This window comes from Marmota flaviventris, chromosome 10 (assembly GCF_047511675.1).
Source record: "Marmota flaviventris isolate mMarFla1 chromosome 10, mMarFla1.hap1, whole genome shotgun sequence".
NCBI lineage: Eukaryota > Metazoa > Chordata > Mammalia > Rodentia > Sciuridae > Marmota > Marmota flaviventris.
Genome location: NC_092507.1, coordinates 33,504,179 through 33,528,492, shown reverse-complemented (window position 1 = coordinate 33,528,492; position 24,314 = coordinate 33,504,179). Strand labels below are relative to the sequence as shown.

Below are 24,314 nucleotides of genomic sequence, written 5' to 3'. Positions count from 1 at the left end.
TGACTGTTCTCACAGCCAATGGAATACATGCTTGTGTAATCTTATGATTTAAAACTTTTTCAGTATTTAATAATTTTGAATGGAAAAAATAATTCTAATGCATTAAATATACTTAATAAACTAAATATGAATAGACAAAACTCATAAAGATGAAAGTTCTATAGGGGTACTCAATAATTTTTAAACTTCAAAGAGATCCTGAGGCCAAAAAGTCTGAGACACACTGCTATTTTAAAAACTAGTTAAAGAGGGCTGGAGATGTGTGTAGCTCATTGGTAGCGTGCTTGCCTAGCATGCATGAGGCCCTGGATTCAATCCCCAGCACTGTAAAAAAGAAAGAAAGAAAGAAGAAAAAAAAAAAACCACAAGAAAAAAAGTCATTTACAGAATTTTATAATTTATTTGATATACTCCAAACAAAATGTTTCAATGAGGTTATTGCTGCTATTGGTTTTGTTTTGCTATACTGGGGAAAGAAACAAGGGATACTCTACCACTAAACTACATTCCCAGTCCTTCTTATTTTTTTAAACAAGCACTTAAAAAAATTTTTTTTAGTTGTAGATATTTATTTTTATATGGTGCTGAGGATCAAACACAGTGCCTCACAAATGCTAGGCTAGCGTTCTACCACTGCACCACAACCTCAGCCCTTTTTTATTTTTTGAGGGAGGGTCTTGCTAAGTTCTCAAGCTGGCCTCAAACTTGTGATCCTCCTGCTTCAACCTCCTGAGTGGCTGGGATTACAGGCATGCACCAATGCATCAGGCTCAATGGATTTTTAAGTTGTATTAAAAGCATATAAACATTGCACATATAAGATGGCAATCTTTCCATATTCTGTGAGAAAAAGTGACATCAGGAAAAAGGGAATGCGTGGACATAGGGAAAATAATGACATGACAAGGCAATAGATGGCATTTAAACAGAAAATCAGAAAGAAGAACTCATGTAGAGCCAGGATGACAGGGAAGAGCCTAAAAGAGAACAAACCTGAATTAAACCCATAAATACCATCTTTAAAAAAAATTATCAGTGGGCTGGGGTTATGGCTCAGCAGTAGACCACTCGCCTAGCACATGTGAGGCCCTGGGTTGGATCCTCAGCACATATATGAATAAATAAATAAAATAAAGATATTGTGTCCAAGTACAACTAAAAATTAAATTTAAAAAAATTATCAGAAGATATTCACATACACACACACACACACACACACACACACACACACGGGGGTGGCAGGTGGTAAAATTTCCCAGGGAAGTAATCAAGAAGGACAGGTCAAAGACAGGATACATATTTTAGCACCTCGAGGTGTGAACACATAACAGTTACATCAGTGGCCAGAAAGTGTGTGCACACATACTTGCATCACTTCCAAATGAGGGGTGGGAACAGATGAATAGCCACATATAATCTGTTGGCATTTACACACTGTTTTTTTTTTTTTTATTTATTCTTAAACACTTTTCAAATTGATATTATATTCATATCAATTCTCCCTTCTTGATCTCGGAATAATACCCTTACATCTAACAGCAGACCAGCATCATCAATCATTTAAAATGCATAAATAAAACCACAAAATTGACAGTTTTTATCTTTAGGTGGTGGGATTTAAAGCTAATGATCATGGGCCAGGTGATATACTAAACATTAGGAATACAAAAACTATTATTTTTATTGTAAGAGGTCCTTTATGTATCGAACACCACAAAACCTTTCTTTTTACATCTATTCCCTACAATCCTCAGAACATCCTTGTAAGGAAAACATTTTTATCCCCATTTTCCAAATTTGAAAACCAAGAAGACAGAAGTTCTGGGGCCTTCCCAAGATCATACAGAAGAAACTAGTGAAGCTGATTGAAATCCTGGTCTGGTGACCCTTTGTCTATCCCTAGGCAGGACAGACATGCCTCTCATCTTACTGCACCAACCTGAATGTATCCTTCCCTCCAGTCTCACTTCATTCTAATCTGTCCTCATACATAAATATTTCATGACTCTTGTGTTGCAAGAGTACTAAGGTTGCAAACCTCAGGACTTCCCATGTCCGGGAAACAGGATATTCATCACTGCCTCCTCTCCACACAGTGATCCTTCTTCTTTGGCAAAGCTGATAAATTCATTTCATACCTTCAAATCCTTCAGTGGCTCCTAATCACCTTCTGGATAAAGGCTTAATTCCAGAACTCACAAAGCCCTTCTCATTCTGATCCTGGTCGGCTTGTGCTGCCTCATTTCCCACATACTCACCAAACATACTCTGTACCCCTGCCTCATGGCGGCCTCAGGATGTTGCTACACCCGCCTGTGTCTCTAGGCCCTGGTTCATATTGTTCCCTGTGTGAAAAGACTTTAAACCCACATCCACCCAGCTAATGACAACCGATCCTTCAAGACTTAAGTTAGGCACTTCTCTGGAAAACTACTTATAATCCCAAAGAGACATCAGGCCCCTTTCGGGACATTCCATGGGACCTTCAACCACAGCCCTTGTTATGAGGTAGTCAACCCTGCCTACTCTAGGTTTCACATCTATAAATTCAACCAACCACAGACGGAAAATATTAGAAAAACAAATTCATCTAAAACTGAACACGTACAGACTTTTCTTGTCATTATTCCTTTAACAATTCTGTAAAACAACCATTTATGTAACACCTTGAGTGTATTAGGTACTACAAGTAATCCAGAGACGATTTAAAGGATACAGGAAGATGTGTACAAGTTGTATGCAAATATACTGTTTTATAAAATGGACTTGAACATTATTGGATTTTGGTTTCCCAGGAGTCCTGGAGTAAATCCTCCTGAATACTGAGGCATTGTAGCCATTTGTTTACTTTCCTCTGGTCCTGCTAGACTGTAGGCTGTTTGAGGTCAAGTACTATCTACAATACCACAGCACACAGAGCCTGACAAACAAGTTATATTCAATAAACATAAGAAATGAATAGAGTGCTCAAGGTAGTAGGACAGAGGAACATTTACACATGAAAATAAAACATAAATGTTAAAATAAGAAGGGTATGTCTGGCTGGGCACAGTGGCACATGCCGGTTAATTCCAGCAAATTGGGAGGCTGAGACAGGAGGATCACAAGTTCAAGGCCAGCCTCAGCAACTGAGCCAGACCCTGTCTCAAATTTTTTAAAAATAACATAAAGGGCTAGAGATGTAGCTCAGTAGAAAGAATTACCAAGTTCAATTCCCAGTACCCTCCAATACAAAAAAAGTGTGTCCAGAATGCTATCCTAGAAAGAAAAAAAGGTTGGAAAATCTGGGAAAACCCTTCAGTCTCTGGGGTTTCCTTGCCTGACTTCTCTAAGTTTTTTCAAACTCTGCTGCTGCTCAGATAATCCTGAGTGCTCATTTTGAACCAAGTACTATGCAAAGCACTTTATGAACTCATTCAATTCTTATAATTAACCTGCACATTTCACTAAGAAGCAAACTCAGGATCAAGAATAAGACAGTCGGGGCTGGGGATGTGGCTCAAGCGGTAGCGCGCTCCCCTGGCATGGGTGCGGCCCGGGTTCGATCCTCAGCATCACATACAAACAAAGATGTTGTGTCTGCTGAAAACTAAAATGTAAATAAAATATTAAAAAAAAAAAAAGAATAAGACAGTTGCTCAATAATTTTTTTTTTTTTTTAAGGGAACTACTCAGGGACTAGGAATATAGCTCAGTTGGGAGACTGTTTGCTTCATATGCATAAGGCCCTGGGTTCAATCCCCAGCACCACACACATACACAAAATAGAAAACTATTCAATGGCAGAGCCAAAATCTTGAAACCAGATCCTCTTGTCTCTTGAGTCAGGGCTAAAATAAGCACTCTGAGCTTTTATGCTTTGTCAAAAGTAAAGTCTCCTCCCCAAGAATCAAGTTTGTTAGCCCCAACTAAACTAATAAGGTTAAATTAAGATTCATTTTTATTTTAACCACTGAGTGGAAATGTACCTCAAATTATTATAAACTTCTCAAATTTAGTTATCTTGAATAATAATTTAACGTTTTCATTTCTGAATGTGTTCATTACTAAGAATGCTTTAAGATAGTAATATTCATGAATGACTGTTATAACTGAGATGGATTGCCTTATTTTATTTTATTGGTATCAGGGTTGAACCTAAAGGTGCTTAACCACTGAGCCACATCCCTACTTTTTTTTTATTTTTTGAAACAGGGTCTTGTTACAGTCACGTTAAGTTGCTGAGGATGGCTTCAAACCTGTGATCCTCCTGTCTCAGACTCCTGAGCCACTGTGTTTACAGGTATGCATCACTGCACCCAGTTCTAAAAGCATTTATAAGTGCTTATAATGAAGTTTTGACTCTGAATTCACCATTATACCATGTCTTGTTAGAGCTACTATTTCCAGCTACTGTCGATATGCTTGTCTGTAGTAACCCAACTGACTCTCTAACACTAATCTTTAATAGGCCATGATACCCACAGAAGATCTGCTACTCAGTAGTGCTGTTCACCAAATATTTTTGACTCTTTGACTACCAGGCAAATGCTAAGACTACAATTGCCTACCCCACTTTTAGGCATGGTCTTGTGGGTTAGTCAGCTTTTCATCAATGTGATGAAATACTTGAAAAAAACAACTTAAAGGAGGAATGATTTATTTGGCTCAGTTTCAATCCAGAGTTGCCTGCTTCATTGCTCTGGGCTTGAGGTGAGGAAGAACATCAAGGCAGAGGAAAGCTGCTTGGCTCATGGCAGCTGGGAAGCAGGGAGTGAGCAAGGAAGGGGTCAGGGACAAGATATAGCCTTCTAAGGCATGCACCCAGTGACCCATTCCCTCCAACTAGGCCCTACCGTCTACAGTTTCTACCATCTCCCAATTATGCCATCAAATTTATGAATCTATCAGTGAATGAATCCACTAATAAGTGTGCAGCCCTCAGGATTCAATCACTCTCCCAAAGTCTACCTTGGAACACAGCTGCACTGGGGACCACGCCTTCAACACCTGAACCTTTAGGGGACATTCCAGATTTAAACCATAATACCATGTGGCATGCTTTGACCAATGGAATATGAATGAAAGTGACATGTCCCACACTGGGACAAAAACTTAAAAAAGCCAGCGCCCAACTTAGTTTCCATCTGCCCTGATCCCTGAGTGACTATGAGGAGCAGCGTTCCAATGTGTACTCATGACAGACATGTAGTATGAATGACAAGTCAACTGCAGTTCTGTTAAGCACTGAAATCTTGAAGTTATTCTGAGTGAAGCCTACTCCAAGCTCTCCAGACCAGATCCCTCAGTAAGGATTCTCTCATAAGTAATTTCATTTCCATACTTGATGATAAACATTTTGTTTACACAAAAGATTTTCTTTGCATCCATCCTGTTTCAAAGCTATTTTCAACATAAAAGTATACTTGCAAAGTACCTACTATGTAAAAATACTGTGTTAGAGGACAAAAAAGAAAGTCCATGTCTTGAAAAAGCTTCAGTCTTATGTTGTGGGTGGAAAACACTTAGTGGCAATTATGGCAAAAAGGCAAACTCTAAAGTTAAAGTGGTTTAAAGGAGAAAAACATCTCATTAGATGGGGCGACAAGTACAGAAAACACTTCAAAAGGAAGTTCCAGCCAGGCATGGTGGAACACGCCTGTAATTCCAGTGGCTCAGGAGGCTGAGGCAAGAGGATCACAAGTTCAAAGCTAGCCTCAGCAACTTAGCAAGGCCCTAAGTAACTCAGTGAGACCCTGTCTCTAAATAAAATACATAAAAGGGCTGGGAATGTGGCTCGGTGGTTAAGCACCTCTGGATTCACTCCCCAGTAACAAAAAACAAAAAAAAAAAGGAAGTTCCATATTTAATGGGTCTAAAACATGAGTAGAAACAGTAATGAGAGATTTAAGGGGGTCATTTAAGATAGAAAAAGTCAATATAAGCAAAGCATGGAGTATAAACAGCAAAGCACAAAGAATAAGAGTCTCCACTGACTTGAAAAATAGAATAAAAGTAAGGGCATGACAACAAATGCATCTGCCCACACTGCCCATGCCAGGCTGGTCTGTGCCTAACGCAACAGACAGTGCAGAGGCAATGAAAATCCTGGCCAGGGAAGGACACACTTGGAAGTGATGTAAGAAAGTAAAGTGATGGAAGGAAAGGAAATAGTTTTTCAAGAGAGGGAGGTTCTGGGGAAATTCACAGGAATGATGTAGATGGCCTCAAATCAGTGTGATGACAGTAAGAGTGGAAATGTAGCAAATGCCAGAATGCTATGGAGGCAGAATCGACAAGAACTGGCAACTCAATGTACACAGGGGTAGAAAAGAAGGCAAAAAGAGACCTGAGGTACAGATCTGTGGTGGCTGAGAATTATTATTCCAAATAGCTACGGTTAATCAGAAAAGTAACAATGAAAAGTAAAATAGGTACAGTGGCACATGGCTATAATCCCAGCTACTCAGGAGGCTAAGGCAAAAGGATGACAAGTTTGAGGCCAGCCTGAGCAACTTAGTGAGAACCAGTCTCAAAATAAAAAATTACAAGGGCTTGGCATGTTGCTCAGTGATCAAGTGCCTCTGGGTTCAGTCCCCAATACCAGCAAAGAGGAGTGTGTGTAAAACAATGGCAGGTAAAGTGTTACTGTGTATCTTTCCTAAAGATTGTCTCCCCACTTCATTTGAAGAAGTACTTACTACTGCTATTTGTTTATCCTTTACTCCACCCAGGGCAAAGGTACTTCCTCAGTTTGAGGCCATCAACTTGTCTTTCGTACAACCTCATCTCCCACTTTTTCCAGTAATGAACCTCTGGGACCACCTTTGTGTATTTCAAGTTCATTCTGTCACCCTTACCTTCCTTGCTTTCCATCAGTTCACTTTTCTTCCTTCATCCAGGCTACCGGCTATTTATGGCCCAACTAAAGCCTCAACTCCCCTGTGAAACCCTGAGAAACACATGTGCTTTTCGTTTTCTTGACTTCTCATAGTGCATACTTTCTTGGAACTCCAGTGACCACATCATTAGTTACTTTCCTTTACATTCTTTATTCCCACAACTATATTACTGGCCCATTCACAACTTTCATATCTTCAGTGTCTTTGAGTTTCCTTCAATCAATGCATTGGACAAAACATGTACTTAATAAACACTTGATTGATTGAACAAGTCAGTTATTCTCTAAGAACATGCATGTCATTTCATCATTAATAATTTACTTTTATTAAACCATAGTTAGACATTCAGACTTGTGAAACTGAGAAATTTTCCACTTGATATTTCAAAATGTCTTTGAGTTACTGTTGCCTTAAGAAGTTACTTGAAACTACCATTTGGTCATAAATTTTTGTGCCAGCTTCCTTTTTACTCTGTTGACTTCTAGGTGCAGTAAACAGTTGGGTAATCATCACTCCAAGATGACTGACTTAGACACAGCCTAAGTTGTCACGACTATTTTACTTTCAGTAACATAAGTCGAGTTCAACTATCCGTAGTACAAATAATTTAAAGTACATCACAGAAAAGTTTTTAAGTATTCTTTGCTTTCTGGAAATAACAGCTGCCTTAACTGGTCCTGCCCTCGGTTAATTACAATGATTCAGTTTTAACATTTCACTCCTTCACATGTCAAACAAAAATGAGGTTTATAAGAAATCATAAAAACATGTACCATGATGAAAAGGAGTGCAACATATTTATGGAACATTTTCCTAACCAAACCTACTCTCCTCTCTAAGACATTTTCTCTTGCAAACGTGCTCACAGAGAAGACAATGGGGAAAAGTGCCAGAAGGAAAGGAATCAAGACACATACTTTGCCAATCATATTGACCCCGGTGCCTCTGAAGATCTAGCTTCTGGTAGAGCAGTAAGCAATAACACCCAGTACCCATAAGATGCTGAGTCCCTTTCCCTGGACTTCTCCTTTCTCTTCCCACAGCTGGGCCCGAAAGACCGTGTCCTTCCTCTGCGCTAAGCGTCGCAGCGCTGCGGGGTCTCACGCAGGTGACCTCAAACCCCTTGGCCCGTTTCAGGCGGGCTTTCCCCTCAGCCCTAGCAGCCCCACCCAAGCGAGATTCCAGGTTTCAGCCCGAGCGTCCACCGGGTTGTGCCAGATCCCTCCTTCCCCAGCACGAGCTCTGGGACTCGGCGCCGGGCCCGGGACGCGGGCGTGGGGGAGGGGCGGGGAGGCGACCGTTAGCTGCAGTAGCTGTCTCGCCCCGAAGAGCGCAGGGCAGGCCCTTACCGCAGCGGAGAGGGAGACAGTGGGGAGGCGGCGCCCGACCCCACGCGGGGCGGGAAGGCGGAGGCGACGGCGCAGGCGGCGGCGGCAGCCGCGGGGAACCCCGGCGGGCGCCCACGACGCGGTGGGCTGCATGGGCGCCGCCATAGTGAGGACGCAGCGGCGGGCGGAGCGCGTGGCCGCAACCAGGGACTGCTGGACCACCAATCCCGCTCTTCGCCTTAGCGCCCTCGCCGGGGGTCGGGCATCCATGGCCAATGGGCGCGCGAGAGCCGGGCGGGGCGCCGGGCTGACCAATGCGGGGCTGCGCCGCAGGGCGGGCGGGCGCAGGACAGGGCGGCCCAATAGGCACCGGAGCCCGGAGCTCGCGGCGGGCGCCCCGCCCATCCCGCCAGCCAGGGGTACCCGGACTGCGGAAGATGCAGTGCTTGGGGTTGCTGCAGGTGGAGCAGACGGGGCCTGCAGGTGCAGCGCGGACGACCTCGCCTCGTCCTCTCCTAGGCCCAGAGGACACACTTTCCTCGCGGACGTCTCCTAGACCCAGACCACTGAGAGCCTGTTTCCTTGCCAGGGAGTGTGTGTCGCAAAGTACAGGGTGGTCGCGGTCACTTCACGCCAAAGGATTCCTCATCTCATCTTCCAGGCTGAGAGCAGCAGTACCCTCCTGAGGCCCAAGGCTTTGGACCTACGCAAGCCCTGCTTAATTCTGTGGGGTAAGAGGGCACGGAGGTACAGAGTGCCCTCGGACATTACTAACTTCAGAGACTAGTAGAAGATGTTTAGTCGGGACACACGACTACCCCACCCACCATACTGCAGCTCCAGGGAGTCCCGCTCTCCCATCCTGCGTCCTCTCTCCCTCAGCCGAGACCTGGCCTTAAGGGACTTGAACTGTCATTTTTTATATACCGACCCAAGGACCCTACATTACTAAAGGAAAGCAGTTTGTCTTATAAAAAGGGCTTGAGGGGATGGAAGCCGGCAGCGGGGAACTGGTCTGGCTTTTAATTTGGGTCAGTCTTGAAACCCAGACCTAACTAGCCAGGGTTGAGGTGTAGCTCAGGGGTAGGACAAATACTTAGCATGCTCAAGGGCCTGGGTTGGATCACTTAAAAAAACAAAACAGGCCAGTTCATCACCTCTTTTAACTTGGGTTCCTCAAGGTTATTACAGTAACCAAAGTAAAAAAAAAAAAAAAAGAAAAAGAAAAAGGTTGGCTTCTAATTAAGAATTCTACTGGTATTAAATCAGACACCTTGGCCTGCAGGTCCTTCAGCATGACTAGGGACAGCAGGGTCAGAGAGCATTGGGGAGGCCTAGACCCTGTGGAGAAAGATAGGTTAGTGTTTTTTCCCCTGCAAACATGTGTGCTCCCAGGGTCCACTGAACATTCCATTAAGTCCAGGCTCTGCCCAGCCTCTCCTGGCACATCCTCTGAGACTCCCTGAGTAAAAGGCAAAGGGTCAACCTTGCCTTGACACCAGGAGTTGGTATAGAAAAGCATCTTTGAAACCTTTTGCTCTTCCCTTCCCCTACAATCAGTACCAAGTAGCAGCCAACTCCCAAGTCCCAGGGACATGAAGCACTGGGTAGCTGAGCTGACTCAAATCATCTCCTGTACCTGGACAGGGACACGCCACTGGAAGCACCTCTGAAGGCCAGCTAGAACTGCTATGTTGCACCAGAATCTGACACCTATTTACTGTCCCCTTCCTGCCTTGAGGCTCCCCTATCTTTGTCCCCATCAACCTTAAGGCAAAGAGGATATTCCTCCTGGGAAGCTTTTCACCAACTATAGGTAGCTTGGAGAGCAACTTCAGAACCCAACTGTGTACAAGTCACTTGCTCTCCAAGTACCTAGAATGTAAACACTCCTTTCTTTCAAATTGGTTCCACAACATGTATGAAACACAGATGCTGGCATGGACTTAGCCCAGTTTAGGATTTATCAAATGGGGTGGAAATGAGAAATCAAACTATGTTGAGAAGACTCAGTAGTCTGCTCCTTCCACCCTTACCTCCCCTTGGCCACCTCTAGGGCAGGGTAAGCAAAAAGAGGTGCTCATAGCCAGAAATGCCCATGGAGCATAACAAGGAAGGGAGCCCTCTCCTGGAACCACTTTCCAAACTCTGCTTCATGGACTCTTTAAATACACAGCCCTGTTCCAGAGCATATGACTCTTGATAAACCCCAGCCTGACCCTTGGCCACTTGGGCTCCTTGGGGCAGACACAGCCAATCTGCTCAACACACTTTTTATTGCTAAGGACAAGGTGATGCACCAGTTTTCAAAATAATTTGGTTTATAGCGTTCATACGTAACAAAAAATGGGGAAGTTTATAAATTTGATTCTTGTATACATAGGGTTAAGTATGAAGCCCTACAATCCTGGGCCCAGGCAAACAAATTCAAGAGGAGCAAAAACCTGTTTAACCCCTTCAGTGTTGCCCTCTATTCCCACCCCCCACCCTCAAATCAGCACCCTCCCACCCCAAGACCAAGGGCATATCTATACTTGCCCCTAGCCTCCAGTGGCCCCAATTCACTCTAACCCTCCCAGCCCCTGCATGATTGCAATTTTCTGTTGACAGAATCACCTACCAGGCTCTGCCTGCTTCCATCATTAAAATCCTCCCTTTGGGGTATTCCCTACTCACACCAAGTAATACTGTGCCACAGGGGTTCTGTGCCTAGAGTATTGCGGGCAAATATCCATGTTACCCTTGTATTCTCCTCAAGGGAGGACAAAGGTGGCATCAACTCCTTAGCCTCTCAACACTGCAGCTTTGCCAGCACTCCTGAGGCCTTTCCAAGCCTGAATAGATGGCTACACCCATCTTCAGCCAACCCACAGGGGCCCTTACTCAGCTCAGCTGAGGGCGGAATTTCACATTTTGTTTGCCCTGAAGAGGCAAGAAAAAAGTAAAGGCCAGGGGCTGACAGAAGCTGGTCCAGACCAAACACCCAAACACACACACACATACTCACACACACTCACGCGCACACGCACACACACACACACACACACACACACATACACATAAATACAAAAGGAGATTTAGGTCAAGCACCAGCACCTCTGCCTGGTCGGTGCAGGTGCTTGGCAGGAAGCTAAGTCCTAGGCCAGGAACAGGGGAACCCGCCCAGCCAGCACAGCTGACTCCTTTTCAGACTGGGGGCTAATGCAGCCACAGCATTCCAGTGCTCAGCCCCTCAGCTGGGAGATCAACGGCTGCTACCACATGTCCAAAAACAGCTTGTCATTTCTCTACAGCGGAATGCAATTCAGCTGGGGTGAGAAGGTGATGGGGTTGGTTATTTCATTCCTTTTCTTTTTACAACTTCACTTTTAAAGACTTCAGAGTTCCGAGTGTCTGCTGTGCTGTGGAACCCGAGTGCTCTCGCCTTGATGGCTGGGAACCTCTTGGACCTTGGAAATGCCTACTCCATGATGGCCCGGTACAGTGCAGGCTCGATGTAGTCTTCTCGGTACCTCGAGTTGATTACCCGCTGCCGTTTCTTTTCCTGCTTAACCTCTTTCTCCGTGAAAATCTCGTTGAAGCGCATGTCTGAGGCTACTGACTACAGTAGGACAGGCAAGCCAAATAATCACTTTGTGGCCAACTATCCCAAGAAAAAAACAAAAGGACATACTCCTGCCATCTTCCCTCCCCTCCCAGACAGGAGCCCAGGGTACACAGAAAACACACTCACCAATCTAGACTTGACTCTCTTGGGAAGCTCTTCATCCAGCGTGTATACATCATCTCTCTTAACCACAAGCTGCGAGCCATCCTCAAACTCCACCTGCCAAGGAAACAGAGTCCTTTGGGCTAAAATACTCCTGAGACTCCCCTGGTCTACCATGCAGAGTAGCAATTTCCTGCAGCCAAAGGAAAGTGTTAACAACACTGGAGTAAGGAATGCCATGTCTGAAACCCTACTGGCAGACCTGACCCAGGACAGACCCCTAAGTCTGAAAAGGTTGTTAGTGGATCCACTAATTCTCTCAAGAGTATAGACTCATCTCTCACCCAAAAGAAAGCACTGAAGTAATCAAGTACCCACCCACTCCCAACTCCCTAGCAAGAACCCCCGGCTACCTGGTACATCTGGATGGGGTGGGAGGCCACAAATTTAGCTCCATAGACTTGGCCATCCGTCCATCTCACTTGAACCACTTCTCCTTCAGCAGGAGGACCCAACTGTAGGCAGTCCTGGCTCTAAGGAAAGAAAGAGGAAGGAGAATGAAAGGAAGGTCCACTTGAATACAATAGTAATGAACACCTACTCAGGAAAGAATGAACCAAAACAAATACTTGGCTCAGATACTTCAAGCAAGGTAGCTTGCTCTGGACTGAAAGATACAAAGACCAGCTTGCTGAGTCAAAGTATGCCCCATATCTCTGTTCCATGCTGCCAACAGATGACAAGAAATAATAGCTTTTTAATAAAGTTAGTAGATTATAATTAGCATAGGAGAATCAACAGTCCTCTTTACATCCCTTCAACTGTCCCTTAAAGGATTCTTCAGGGCTGTGTCATAAACTAGAACTATACTCAGCTATGTTTATAAGAAATGTGTTCTTAAAATACAGGCAAGGTGAGAAAAAAGGATCACCTTCCACAGAATTAGCAAAGTACATTAGAACTTTTACTTCTCATAAAAGAGTGTACACTAAGGTGAATCATTACCATATCCTAGCACGGGACCTGGTACACAGTGGATGGACAATGTACAAGCACAATAGTTTATGAATTTATGATTGGTAGACCTCAGAGAAGTTCCACAGGACAACGCCTAAAAAGTACACATCAGAGAGGGGAAGGGTACTGAGTCTAAAAGGATGTGCATGTTTACAGTTGCCCTGATAAACGTCATATTATATGACAAGAGTTAGACATATATGACTGTATGTCCTGCCTTGCTAGTTCATTAATTGAGTAGAAATGGCTGTATATTATATTGCCAATTCATTTATGGGTTAGGTAATCAATAATCATGTTTTATATGAATCTAAGAATTAAGCAGAAACTATTGTGCCTTCACCCCAAAACAAATATCTGAGTGGAAGTTTTAAGTAGTCCAACATGTACTTCTTGATAAACCACTAAAGATCTATGCAATTCAATAACAGTAGTTCTCAAAGCTTGGTCCACAACCCTGTGCAGGGAACATGTGAGATCATGACTAATTTCATGTTAAAACACTAGTCTTGGACTGGGGTTGTGGCTCAGTGGTAGAGCACTGAGGAACTGGGTTGGAGCCTCAGCACCACATAAAAAAATTAATTATTTTAAAAAGTTTTTAAAAAATTAAAAAAAAAACACTAGTCTTTTGCACCTTGTTGACATTTGCAGAGATGGTGTAAAATCAATGATGGGTACAACCACTTGCCATGTGCATAAATCAAAGTAAGGGCCCCAAACTCTACAAGTTGTTATTGCTATGCATACAAAATTTAAAGAAAAAAAGAAAACGTATCATTTCACATAACAATGTCCTTGATGAAACAATAACAATTTTTTTTTTAATATTTATTTTTTAGTTTTCGGCGGACACAATATCTTTGTTTGTATGTGGTGCTGAGGATGGAACCCGGGACGCACGCATGCCAGGCGAGCGCGCTACCGCTTGAGCCACATCCCCAGCCCCAAAACAATAACAATTTTATTACACCTTTTTTTGGTACGGGGATTAAACACAGGGACACTTAATCACTGAGCTATATTCCCAGCCCTTTTTATTTTTTTATTTTGAGACAGGGTCTTGCTGAGTTGCTTAGTGTCTTGCTAAATTGCTGAGGCTGGCCTCAAAATTGCAATCTTCCTGCCTCAGCCTCCTGGTCACTAAGATTACAGGTGTGTGCCATTTTTGTTAAATCTTAATCTTGAATGCATGAGTAAGTCTCGTAAGACACACCAGGCTGCATATGGCAGTATGATGATTATCTAGGAAAAAAAAAATCACCTATATTCAGGCTGGAGCTGTACCTCAGTGAGAGAGTGCCTGTATTCAGGTTGGCAAAACACTTGCCTAGCATGCACAAGGCTCTGGGTTCAACCCCCAGCAATATGACAAAAAAGAAAGGAAGGAAGGAAGGGAGGGAGGGAAGGAAAACAACTGAGGAAGAGGAATTAAATAAAATTTAAGCTTTCAGGCTAGAAATGAAATTCAGTGGTAGTGCCTATTGTGCATGAGGCACTGGGTTCAATGCCCAGAATCAAAAATAAATAAATTAATTAATTAAACAAATATATAATGGACACCTGTAATCTCAGCTACTTAGGAAGCTGAGGCAGGAAGATTTCAAAATAGAGACCAATTTGGGCAATTTAGTACACTACAATAAAATTAAAAGGCTGTAGCTGTACCTCAGTGAAAGAGTGCCTGCCTTGAATACATGAAGTCCTATGTTCAATTCCCAACACAGCAAAAATGATTAATTAAAATTCAAACTTTCAAGTAAAAATTAGAATTTCAAACAAGTGGGATCACCACTGTCAATTTGTAGCATCCCAGTATTTAGTCTTCTGACAAGATGAGGGACACTAATAAATGTGATTTTTTTTTTTCTTTTTGTGGGTCTGGTAACTGAATCCAGGGCCTCATATGTGCCAGGCAAGTACTTTATCACTGCATCACATCCCAAGTCCAATGTTTTGATATTTATAAGAAAATTTAACATTTGGAAGATTTCCATAGCTCAGTGCACTTTTTTTTTTGGGCGGGGGGGGGGGGGGGGGGGCAAGGGGGAGTACCAGGGATTGAACTCAGGGGCACTAGACCACTGAGCAACATCCCCAGCCCTATTTTGTATTTGATTTAGAGACAGGGTCTCACTGATTTGCTTAGCACCTTGCTTTTTACTGAGACTAGCTTTGACTTCGCGATCCTCCTGCCTCAGCCTACCAAGCTACTGAGATTACAGGCGTGCACCACGGTGCCTGGCTACACCAGTATTTTCTATTTGACCATATATGGTATTATGAAATTAGGCATGGGTAAAAGATCCATTCTAAGTGCAAGGCAGACCGATGGATTTTAACGTAATAGAGGACAAGTTTACTGATCTGCTTTCAGATCCCATACTACAACTAACCTTTTAAAAATGCCACTTGTTACAGGAAGATTGCAAGTTCACAGCATCTTAGCGAGGCCCTAAGCAACTCAGCAAGACCTTGTCTCAAAATTTAAAAGGGAGGGAGGGTGTTTGCCTGAGGATGTGGCTCAGTGATTAAGCGCTTCTGGGTTCAATCCTTCTTACCCACCCTACCCCTAAATAAAAAGCCACTCATTGAGTTTTGGTGGAATATCTGAGAAGAATAATTATATGATCTGAAAGCTATTGAAATGATCTTCCCCTTTCCAACTACATAACTGTATGAAGCTGAATTTTCTTCGTCTACTTTAACCAAAATAATGTACCACAGAACAGACAGAATAAAGAAATGTCATTAAAGAGATTTGCAAAATTGGTGAAAAATGGCATTCTTCTCACTAGTGGTTTTTGTTTTAAAAAAGATATTTTTCATTTAAAAAGGAATATTAATCTGTTTTAATACTGAACAGGGTAAATATTACTAGAGATAACCCCACAAAAATATATGCTTTTTGGGGTCCTCAATAACTTTTAGAAAAATGAGTTCAGAGATCACTGTATTGTTAGAGATAATATCACCTACTTCTCAGACGTGGTATGAAAAGGGAAACACATTTGTCTTAAATACTTAGCACAGTGCCTTGCATACTGTAAGGACTTAAAAAACGCTGCTATGAATACTAATATCTTTACGATGACATTAGACCACTCTTATAAATAATTTGTGCACTTTTACAAATTAAGTTGTTAATGCAGTATAAAAAAGGGAAATATCCAATTTGTTAAAGGAAAAAGCGGCAACACTATTCTAACTTGTGCTTAGACTAACTGAAATGAAAAGGCAGGGTAGGGGCAAGGGAAACCTGGACTAAGTCCTGAATACTATGTCAGGAAACTAAAGATTGGGTCCAGGGAGGTAGGACCTCTAGTGTCTCAGGTATTATATCATAAGCAAGCCACGGCTGACTCCAAGTCATTGCTACTTACCCCTAAAGTGCTCTCTTTTTTTATATTTTTTAGATGTAGATGGACACAATACCTTTTTTTTTTTTTTAAAGATCCTTTTTTTAAAATTTTTTTTTTAATATTTATTTTTTAATTTTCGGCAGACACAACATCTTTATTTGTATGTGGTGCTGAGGATCGAACCCAGGCCGCACGCATGGCAGGCGAGCACGCTACCGCTTGAGCCACATCCCCAGCCCTGGACACAATACCTTTACTTTGTTTATTTAATTTGTTTATGTGGTGCTGGGGATTGAACCCAGTGCCTCACGCATGCTAGGCACATGCTCTACCACTGAGCCACAACCCCAGCCTCTACCCCTAAAGCTCTCTACCAAAAAGTAACCTATAAAGTACCAAAATCAGTTCTATGCACATACTAAAAAAACATGATAGAAAATAGAGTTGGAGCCAGGCACAGAGGAACATGCCTGTAATCTGAGCAACTCATGAGCTAAGGTAGGAGGATTGCAAATTCGAGACCCACCTCAGCAACTAAGGGAGGCCATAAGGACTTATAAGACCACGTCTCACAATAAAACATAAAAAAGGAAGGCTGGGCATGTGGTTCAGTGGTTAAGTGACCCTGGGTTCAATCCCTGGTACCAAAAAAAGAAAGAAAACAGGGTTGGAAAAATTTCTTGAGGTCACACAACTTCTAAGCAATGATGGTGATATTAGCACATTGGTGTTTTTTTTTTTTAGTTGTAGATAGGACACCATACCTTTTATTATATTTATTTTTTATTTGGTGCTGAGGATCAAACCCGTGTCTCACACATGCTAGGCAAGCGCTCTACCACTGAGCTACAACCCCGGCCCAGCACATTGGTTTTATTCCAAACCCTGAGCTTTTCTACCACACTAGATGCCTTCAGCGATAGTTGAGATTGAAAAATATGCATGCTTTTTAAAGAACTGTAAAAAACAATGATTCCCACCAACTTCTAGAATCAGTACCCTAGTAGTACACAATTTTCCTTGCAAAGAAAGAACGGTACAAATGCTTCTTTCTTTTTGGGAACCTACTGATGGGACCACAGGACCAGGCTAGAAAAGGCCAACCCACCACCTGTCAGCTAGCCAGACCTAGAAGGATCCCAGTCTCAAACCGTCCCAGAAGCTGATTGCAGACATTACCACTATGTCCTCAGGATACAGATTGTCACTGAAGGAGCCATCATCAAAGTTGACTTCATAGAAGGTCTCAGTGGTGAGTCTGACCACCTCACACTGGTAGAAGCGCCCATTCTTGTGCTTGCTAATGACCTTCTGGCCTGCAGTGATGCTCTGCAAGGCACCCTTGGCACGCTAGAAGAAAGAAGAAGCTTGGGTAACTCACATATGGGGCTGATAGGAATTGCAAATGGATACCATCATCAATCTGTCCCCCTTTATCAGAGACATATAATCATGGAAATGGAAAAGCAAAAAAGGAGAAAAAATGGGAGTGGAAACAGGCCATTCCAGATAATCCATATCCCAACCAGGGTTCTGTTTTCCTCTACAAATTCGGTTCTCCTGAGTTCCCAGTGCACAACTGACCAAACTAGAACTGACCAAACAGCACCTACTAATGCACACACATCACATATTTGGGTAGAAAAATCAACAGTGACTGGAAACTCTGGGCACCAGGCAATGCTCCACACTGATCTGTGCACTAAGCTATACCTCCAGGGTGAGGGCACAAAGATTGAGATTTCCTTTATTTCCTCAGCTGCATATAACAAGTTGCCCCCACTATAAGACACCTATCACCAGATGCAGTGGTGCACCCCTGTAATCCTAGCAGCATGGGAGGCTGAGACAGGAGGATTATGAGTTCAAATCCAGCCTCAGCAACAGCAAGGTGCTAAGCAACTCAGTGAGACCCTGTCTCTAAATAAAATTGAAAACAGGGCTGAGGATGTGGTTCAGTGGTCAAGTGCCCAAGTCCAATCCCCAGTACCAAAAAAGAAAAAAGAGAGAGAGAGACCTATCATCTCTGGTGCCCTCTCCTTTCCCTTCTCATTCTAAACTAGTCCTTGATGCAAACAGGATAACAAAGTAAGGTGCAGGCTCATGTCCAGCAAGCCTCCACCCCTACTACCCCACCACCTGCCCACTCCACTCTAGCCATGTCACCCTCTCCTGTTCTCTAAATATACACGCTCTTACCTAAGGATCCCACTATCTGAAATGCCATTCCCCAGTAGTCTGCATATAACTCCCTCACATTCTGAGGACCACCCACTGCTGCTCTCCTTACTACCCACTCTTCTACTCACCTCATCCTGGTTTTTGTCTACTATACTTCTCACCATCCAAAATGCTATTTCCTGTGTAGTTTCTTACTGGTTTCCTATGTATCTTTCAACTAGAAGATACACACTTCATATATAAAAGTCCTTGAAGACAGGGACTTTTTTGTTTTGGTACCAGGGATTGAACTCACGGGCATTCGACCAGTGAGCCAGATCCCCAGCCCTATTTTGTATTTTATTTAGAGACAAGGTCTCACTGAGTTGCTTAGTGCCTCACAGTTGCTGAGGCTGGCTTTGAACTTGTGAGCCGCTGGGATTACAAGCGTGTGCTACCGCGCCCAGCTAGAACAGGGACTTTTCCTAGCATCTAACATAGTGCCTAGCACATAGCAGAAGCTTACTAAATAGAATGAAATCGTAAGATAAATACTCAACAGTACCCCAACTTCCTCTCAGCATCAGCAGTCTACAGCTATCAACCTAAGCATATGGAGTACTACTGTTTCATGATCAAACTCGGACTTCCCTACCAGACCTGGGAATTGATGCTACATCAGGCTTTTAGTCCTTCAAAGCCTCATTCCCACATTGCATATTTTCCCATCTCCCCAAGGTTCCACCCATACCGCTCACCACCTCTCATGCTCATTAAAATGCCTTTGTGAAAGAAAAGGATCCAGTCAATGGAGGACTTTTCTGTGATCCCAAGCAGAGTTAAAAGTTCATTCCCCTAGACTGATTCTCCCATGCTCTATCTCTGATTACTGTACTCACCACAACGCTGAAAGTCTGCATGGTCACCTATTCCATTAGACCATAACCATAACTTGCTGATGGCAAAGACTTCCCCCACTAGAGACTGGCATCTGATATGACTGTCCCATGGATCTCCCAAATTAGAGTACTCAAGAACCACCATACCAGACATGCCTTCTCTACAGTAGCATATGGCCCTCTTAATCTTTCTGCTGGCTGCTTTCACTTGTTCATGCTTTGCTATCTGTTCCTTACATTGGGACTATCCACAGCCTGATTTCCAATAGGAACTGGGTTCAAGTATCCGTCCAGAAACTGATAATCTCCAAATCTTCCCTCTCATCCTTAACCTAGCTGGCCTTCCTGTTGCTCAAGTGTGAATACTTCAGAGACCTCGAAATCTACATATCCTTTCCTCTTTTTCATCCTTGTCCCTTCTCCTGACCAACCAGCCCTTCTCCATATCAATCCTGACTGCAGTTAGTAACATCATCATAAGTTAGTAACAGCATCCTTCCTGCCTCCTAAATTCAGTTATGTTCACTTTCCTTTCCCATTCCTCTTCTCCTCTCTCTCCTCCATCCCTCTCCCCATAGCAGTCCACAAACCCTGTCAACTGGACCTGTTAAGGATCTCAGGGTTAGACATGACCTTAAAACTCTATGTGTCCTACTTAAGACCTCACTGTCTCCTATGTTAACTTGTTTCCCTGCCTTAAATTCTGATTTGTTGAATTCTCTCCTCAAACCACCAGAGTAACTGTTAGAAAATATAGTTCAAAATTGCAGTGTTCAGAGTTCTCCTGCACTGAAAGAGAGGTCAAACTCCTAAATGTAGCAACCTAGGGCCTTCATCTTCCTTGCTGCTTACTTCTCAAGTATCATCCCCCAACACAGGCCCAAGATCAGCTTGAATGTTCATTCTTCCAAGATTTGTTTCTTCTATTTCTGAAGCCCTGAATGCCTTCCTGCTCATAATTCCTTCTTACATTCAAGACCTCTTTGAATGCCACCTTCTACCCAGACCATTTCATAACTCCTCTAGCTAACTTTTCACTTATCTTTCTCTGCATGTCACCATTTAGAGGACTATGAAAATCCCTACTGCATAGCAGTTAATGGTGAACTGTCAGGAGCTCTCCCCATCAGTTCTCAAGATTAATAAGAGGTGGACCTTCAAAGAGCTTATCCTAGTGGAGAGACAACCGAGTTAACAGATAACCCAAAAGAATCAACCACAAGCAGCTTGGCAGAGACCTACAGGAGCCCCTTCTTAATGACTTAATCATTAGCACTCTCCATCAAACACAATACTTGAGGAAACACTTGCCAACCCAATAAATGCACATAATATGCAGAGAAAATGGCCCTGAAGACTATTAAGGACTTCTGAGCTGCACCCTTCCTCACCTCCAAGTTGGGAATCTTGTGCCGAAAGCAGGTAATGAAGACAACAAAGGGCCAGTCATCCGGCTGCATCATCACTCCAGCAGCCTGGGCACAGCTCACATGGAAGGCAGTTGGGCAACGGCCGTGAGAACACTGCACACAGCAGCCAGCATTTCTTTTCCTCCGCTTCTTACAGAAGACACATTTCTGCATCCAGAGGAAGAAAGCCAATGATTCTAGGAATTGACAGTCCAGCTTCCCCTAGTGTTACTCCATCCAAATGCACAGAGCCACCCTCCTCCCAGAAACATGAGGTACACACAGCCTACTCTAATCCCATGTCTAATCATATATGATGTTAAGTTATTTAACAGAAACCAAGGGATAAAGGTAGCCACTGGGCCAAGCAGAAAGCTACTGTTGCCCTCCACCCAGAGACTTATAACTAGGGTAATTATGTGGGGCCTATAAAACCATCACTTATTCCTTACCAGTTTGAAGCGGGGCAGGGGGATTTTGCTCACATCCACAGGACTTCTTTCTGCAATATTGACAAACCTTGCTTCCAGGATCGCCACAGCACATGAAACATGAACCCATCTGCCAAAAGGCAAAGGCCCCAGTCACCTCTGGATCTAAGGCCCTGTGGCCTTCCCTTCTAAAGTAGGCCTCCCAACAGTGCTTCTTCCCTCACCCAGTGTGGCCCCTAACTCCCACCAACCAGTTCCAGGGACTCAAGAAAGTTAGAGCCATACTGCCATCATACTGAGTACTGTGGACTCCCTACCCGAGGTTAGACCAGGTCATACTTCTTATACCACTCCCTCAGTCTGGGGCAAAATAAGCAGAGCCACAGTTAATTGGGTGTGGTGGGTTTCAGGAGTGAGAATAAACTAGGGAGCTCTACACTGAGCTCTTTACCACAGAACCCAGGTGCTTCTTGAAAACATCTCCACTATTCACCAATCTGCCAATAATCTTCCCTAGGCTTCTGCCAAACCCATTCCCTGGGCTGAAATAACCTCTCTCTTCTTGCTCTCTTTACCCATGAAAAACTCAAGTCTTTAAGGTTTGGCCCAGGCCTCACTGAGAGGTATACACAATGGACATCCACAGAAAATTAAAGTAAGTTATAGGCATTTGGGGAAACCAGAATGTGCCAAGATGAGAAAAACTAAGATGGCAAAAGCTCTGAATTTTAGCTCAGGGGTACAGCACACTTGCCTAGCATGTGTGATGCCCTGGGTTCAACCTCCAACACCACACACACACAAAAAAAATCATTGAAAACCTTCAACAAGGTCAGGTGCGGTGGCACGTGCCTATAATCCCAGTGGTTCAGGAGGCTGAGGCAGGAGGATCGCAAGTTCAAAGTAGCCTCAGCAACCTAGCAAGACCCTGTCTCTAAATTTAAAAAATATAGAGAAAGGGCTGAACATAGAGAAAGTGGTTAAACATTCCTGGGTCAACCCCTAGTACCAAAAAAAGCAGAAAAAAAAACCTGGCAGGACTGTTATGTGGGAGCAGTAACAGATTTGTTCTGTGTACATCTGAAGGGTATAAAAGGGATTAAAAGGCAAAGGTGAGCCATGTGTGGTGGCGGATGCCTATAATCCCAGCAGCTCGGGAGGCTGAGTCAGGAGGATAGTGAGTTAAAAGCCAGCCTCAGCAACTGCGAGGCACTAAGCAACTCAGTGAGACCCTGTCTCTAAATAAAATACAAAACAGGCTGCGGATGTGGCTCACTGGTCTAGTGGCCCTGAGTTCAATCCCTGGTAACAACAACAACAACAAAAAAGGCAAAGGTGAAAAGCTAAGTAGAACCATTTCCACTTCAAAGAAGGAAGAACATTACCAGCCCTATCCTGAAACTATGAAGAATACAATTTCTCTAGTAATGGGAGCAAGTAGCTTTAAAGGACTGAACTGGCAGCAGAACAGCCATGCATCAGAAGCAGCATGACAGAGATCCTGTGAGGCAGGAGCTGCATTCCCACAGGGTTTTACTTGGAAGCAAGATGTCGACCATTGGCTGCCACCTACCTGTGTACACTGCCCCTTAGACAGCCAGCTCTACAAGGTAAAAACCTCAGAGCAAGTAAACAGGAGACAAAAATGCAACTCTGTGAAAATGAGTTGCCTAATGTGGAAAACCCAGAAACTTCTGTATGGAAGTTTCTGGGTTTTCCACATTATTTTCCACTATTTAACAGTGGGCGGACTGCCTGAGTTTTCTACTCAGTGTCCTTCTAGAGGACACTTGCCCTCTCCAAATAACGAGTCTGAGCCAAAGTTTTCTCTGATGAAAAGTGCTCACTAGACTATGGGCATGGCCATCTCTGCATATCAGCAGGTAAATGTTCACACCTCCAGCCCACAAAGCTCTTGCACTGACTTCTCCAGGTTTTCATACTCTCCTAAGTACATTCTTATCTCCTCTAAAAGGAGGATGTTACTTACATCTCTGCCATCAGAGGGGAAAGGAGTGAAAAGATCTGAGACTACTTGATTCCCCTTGGTGTCTTTGTTAAAATTAGTCTTGGTATTCTAAGAGCTCCTCAGAGTGTGCTTCCCAAATCCTCACTTGCAAGAGCTTATGTAGACAGTGCCCCTACACACTGCTTCAGCACTGAGCCTGGGCATTCTGAGACTGCTCAAAACACTTACCTGTCATCATTTGCTCTCTGTAGGGCCCCTCCTCGTAAGGAGCATAAACAGCAGTCCTGCCCAGAAGGGAGAGGGAAGAAGAAATTGGTCACCACCAAGTCACTAACATCCAATCTGCTCTCCCCTCCACCTTTTGTGGGCAACTCTAACCTTGGGCTTAGAAAGCAGTGTAATGATAGGTAGGGCTTCAAACACACACCTTATACCCAGGACTCCCCTGTAGAAGACAGATGCCATGTGGAGCAGAAGATACCAAGTATTCACTTGACTTAACATAATCCTCTTTGCTGTTAATGTTCATAGCAACTCTGAGCAAAGTTGCAAAACTGGAAGCACCATAAGGCCTAGTCTGCTTCCTGGGCAGGGTGATGCCACACTCCAGGGGCAATGATGAAGAGATGGTTGCAAAATGAATCACCAAAGTCCCCATCCTAAGGCTCTAACTTCAGAGGTGAATTATTTAAAGGGGGCTGTATATGAATACTCCACATAAAGGCCTCAACCTGGTTTTCAATTAAAGGAGCAAACATCTTCCAGATCCACTCAGGCCTTATCACAAGTGGGCAGCAACTACTCTGTCATAGGAATTGTTTACATAGTATATACTCTCTGACATCACTACCATGCCCTTCATGGACTGCAGTAGACATAAAGTCCAGCATGAAATAGCCCGGCAACAAACATATTCCAAATCTCATGGGGAAGACAGGAAGAGTGTGGGAGTACTCACTTCCTCCAGGGCATTGGCTGAACACCGAGAACACATCCACTCTTCAGAAGCTTTGGCTGGGGGAACCCCATAGCAACCTAATAGGGTCACAGAGAAAAGCAAATTAAACCCAGAAGTCAGAGTGAGAATATGGATTTGCAATTTTTTTCCATAGACCACCTCCCAAAGATACCAAATGCTACAAAAACACC

The 24,314-nt window shown here is 43.6% G+C and overlaps 2 protein-coding genes across 4 annotated transcripts in view; both read right to left on the bottom strand.

Annotated features, from left to right (window-relative positions):
- Window positions 1-8,316, bottom strand: part of St3gal3 (ST3 beta-galactoside alpha-2,3-sialyltransferase 3) — a 193,473-nt gene extending 185,157 nt beyond the window's left edge. For both annotated transcript variants that reach the window (XM_027937363.3, XM_027937365.3), the window contains exon 1: window positions 8,231-8,316. The gene's annotated coding sequence lies outside the window, so the exon portion shown is untranslated. The remainder of the gene's footprint in view (window positions 1-8,230) is intronic.
- A 2,150-nt stretch (window positions 8,317-10,466) lies between these two features.
- The window catches only part of Kdm4a (lysine demethylase 4A), a 51,884-nt gene continuing 38,036 nt past the window's right edge, over window positions 10,467-24,314 (bottom strand). For both annotated transcript variants that reach the window (XM_027937195.2, XM_027937196.2), the window contains exons 15-22: window positions 24,124-24,200; window positions 23,394-23,449; window positions 21,218-21,326; window positions 20,748-20,933; window positions 17,477-17,647; window positions 12,332-12,451; window positions 11,943-12,035; window positions 10,467-11,810 (exon numbers count right to left, since the gene is read on the bottom strand). In XM_027937195.2, coding sequence (XP_027792996.1) covers window positions 11,670-11,810; window positions 11,943-12,035; window positions 12,332-12,451; window positions 17,477-17,647; window positions 20,748-20,933; window positions 21,218-21,326; window positions 23,394-23,449; window positions 24,124-24,200 — 953 coding nt within the window. In that variant the 3' untranslated portion in view covers window positions 10,467-11,669. The remainder of the gene's footprint in view (window positions 11,811-11,942; window positions 12,036-12,331; window positions 12,452-17,476; window positions 17,648-20,747; window positions 20,934-21,217; window positions 21,327-23,393; window positions 23,450-24,123; window positions 24,201-24,314) is intronic.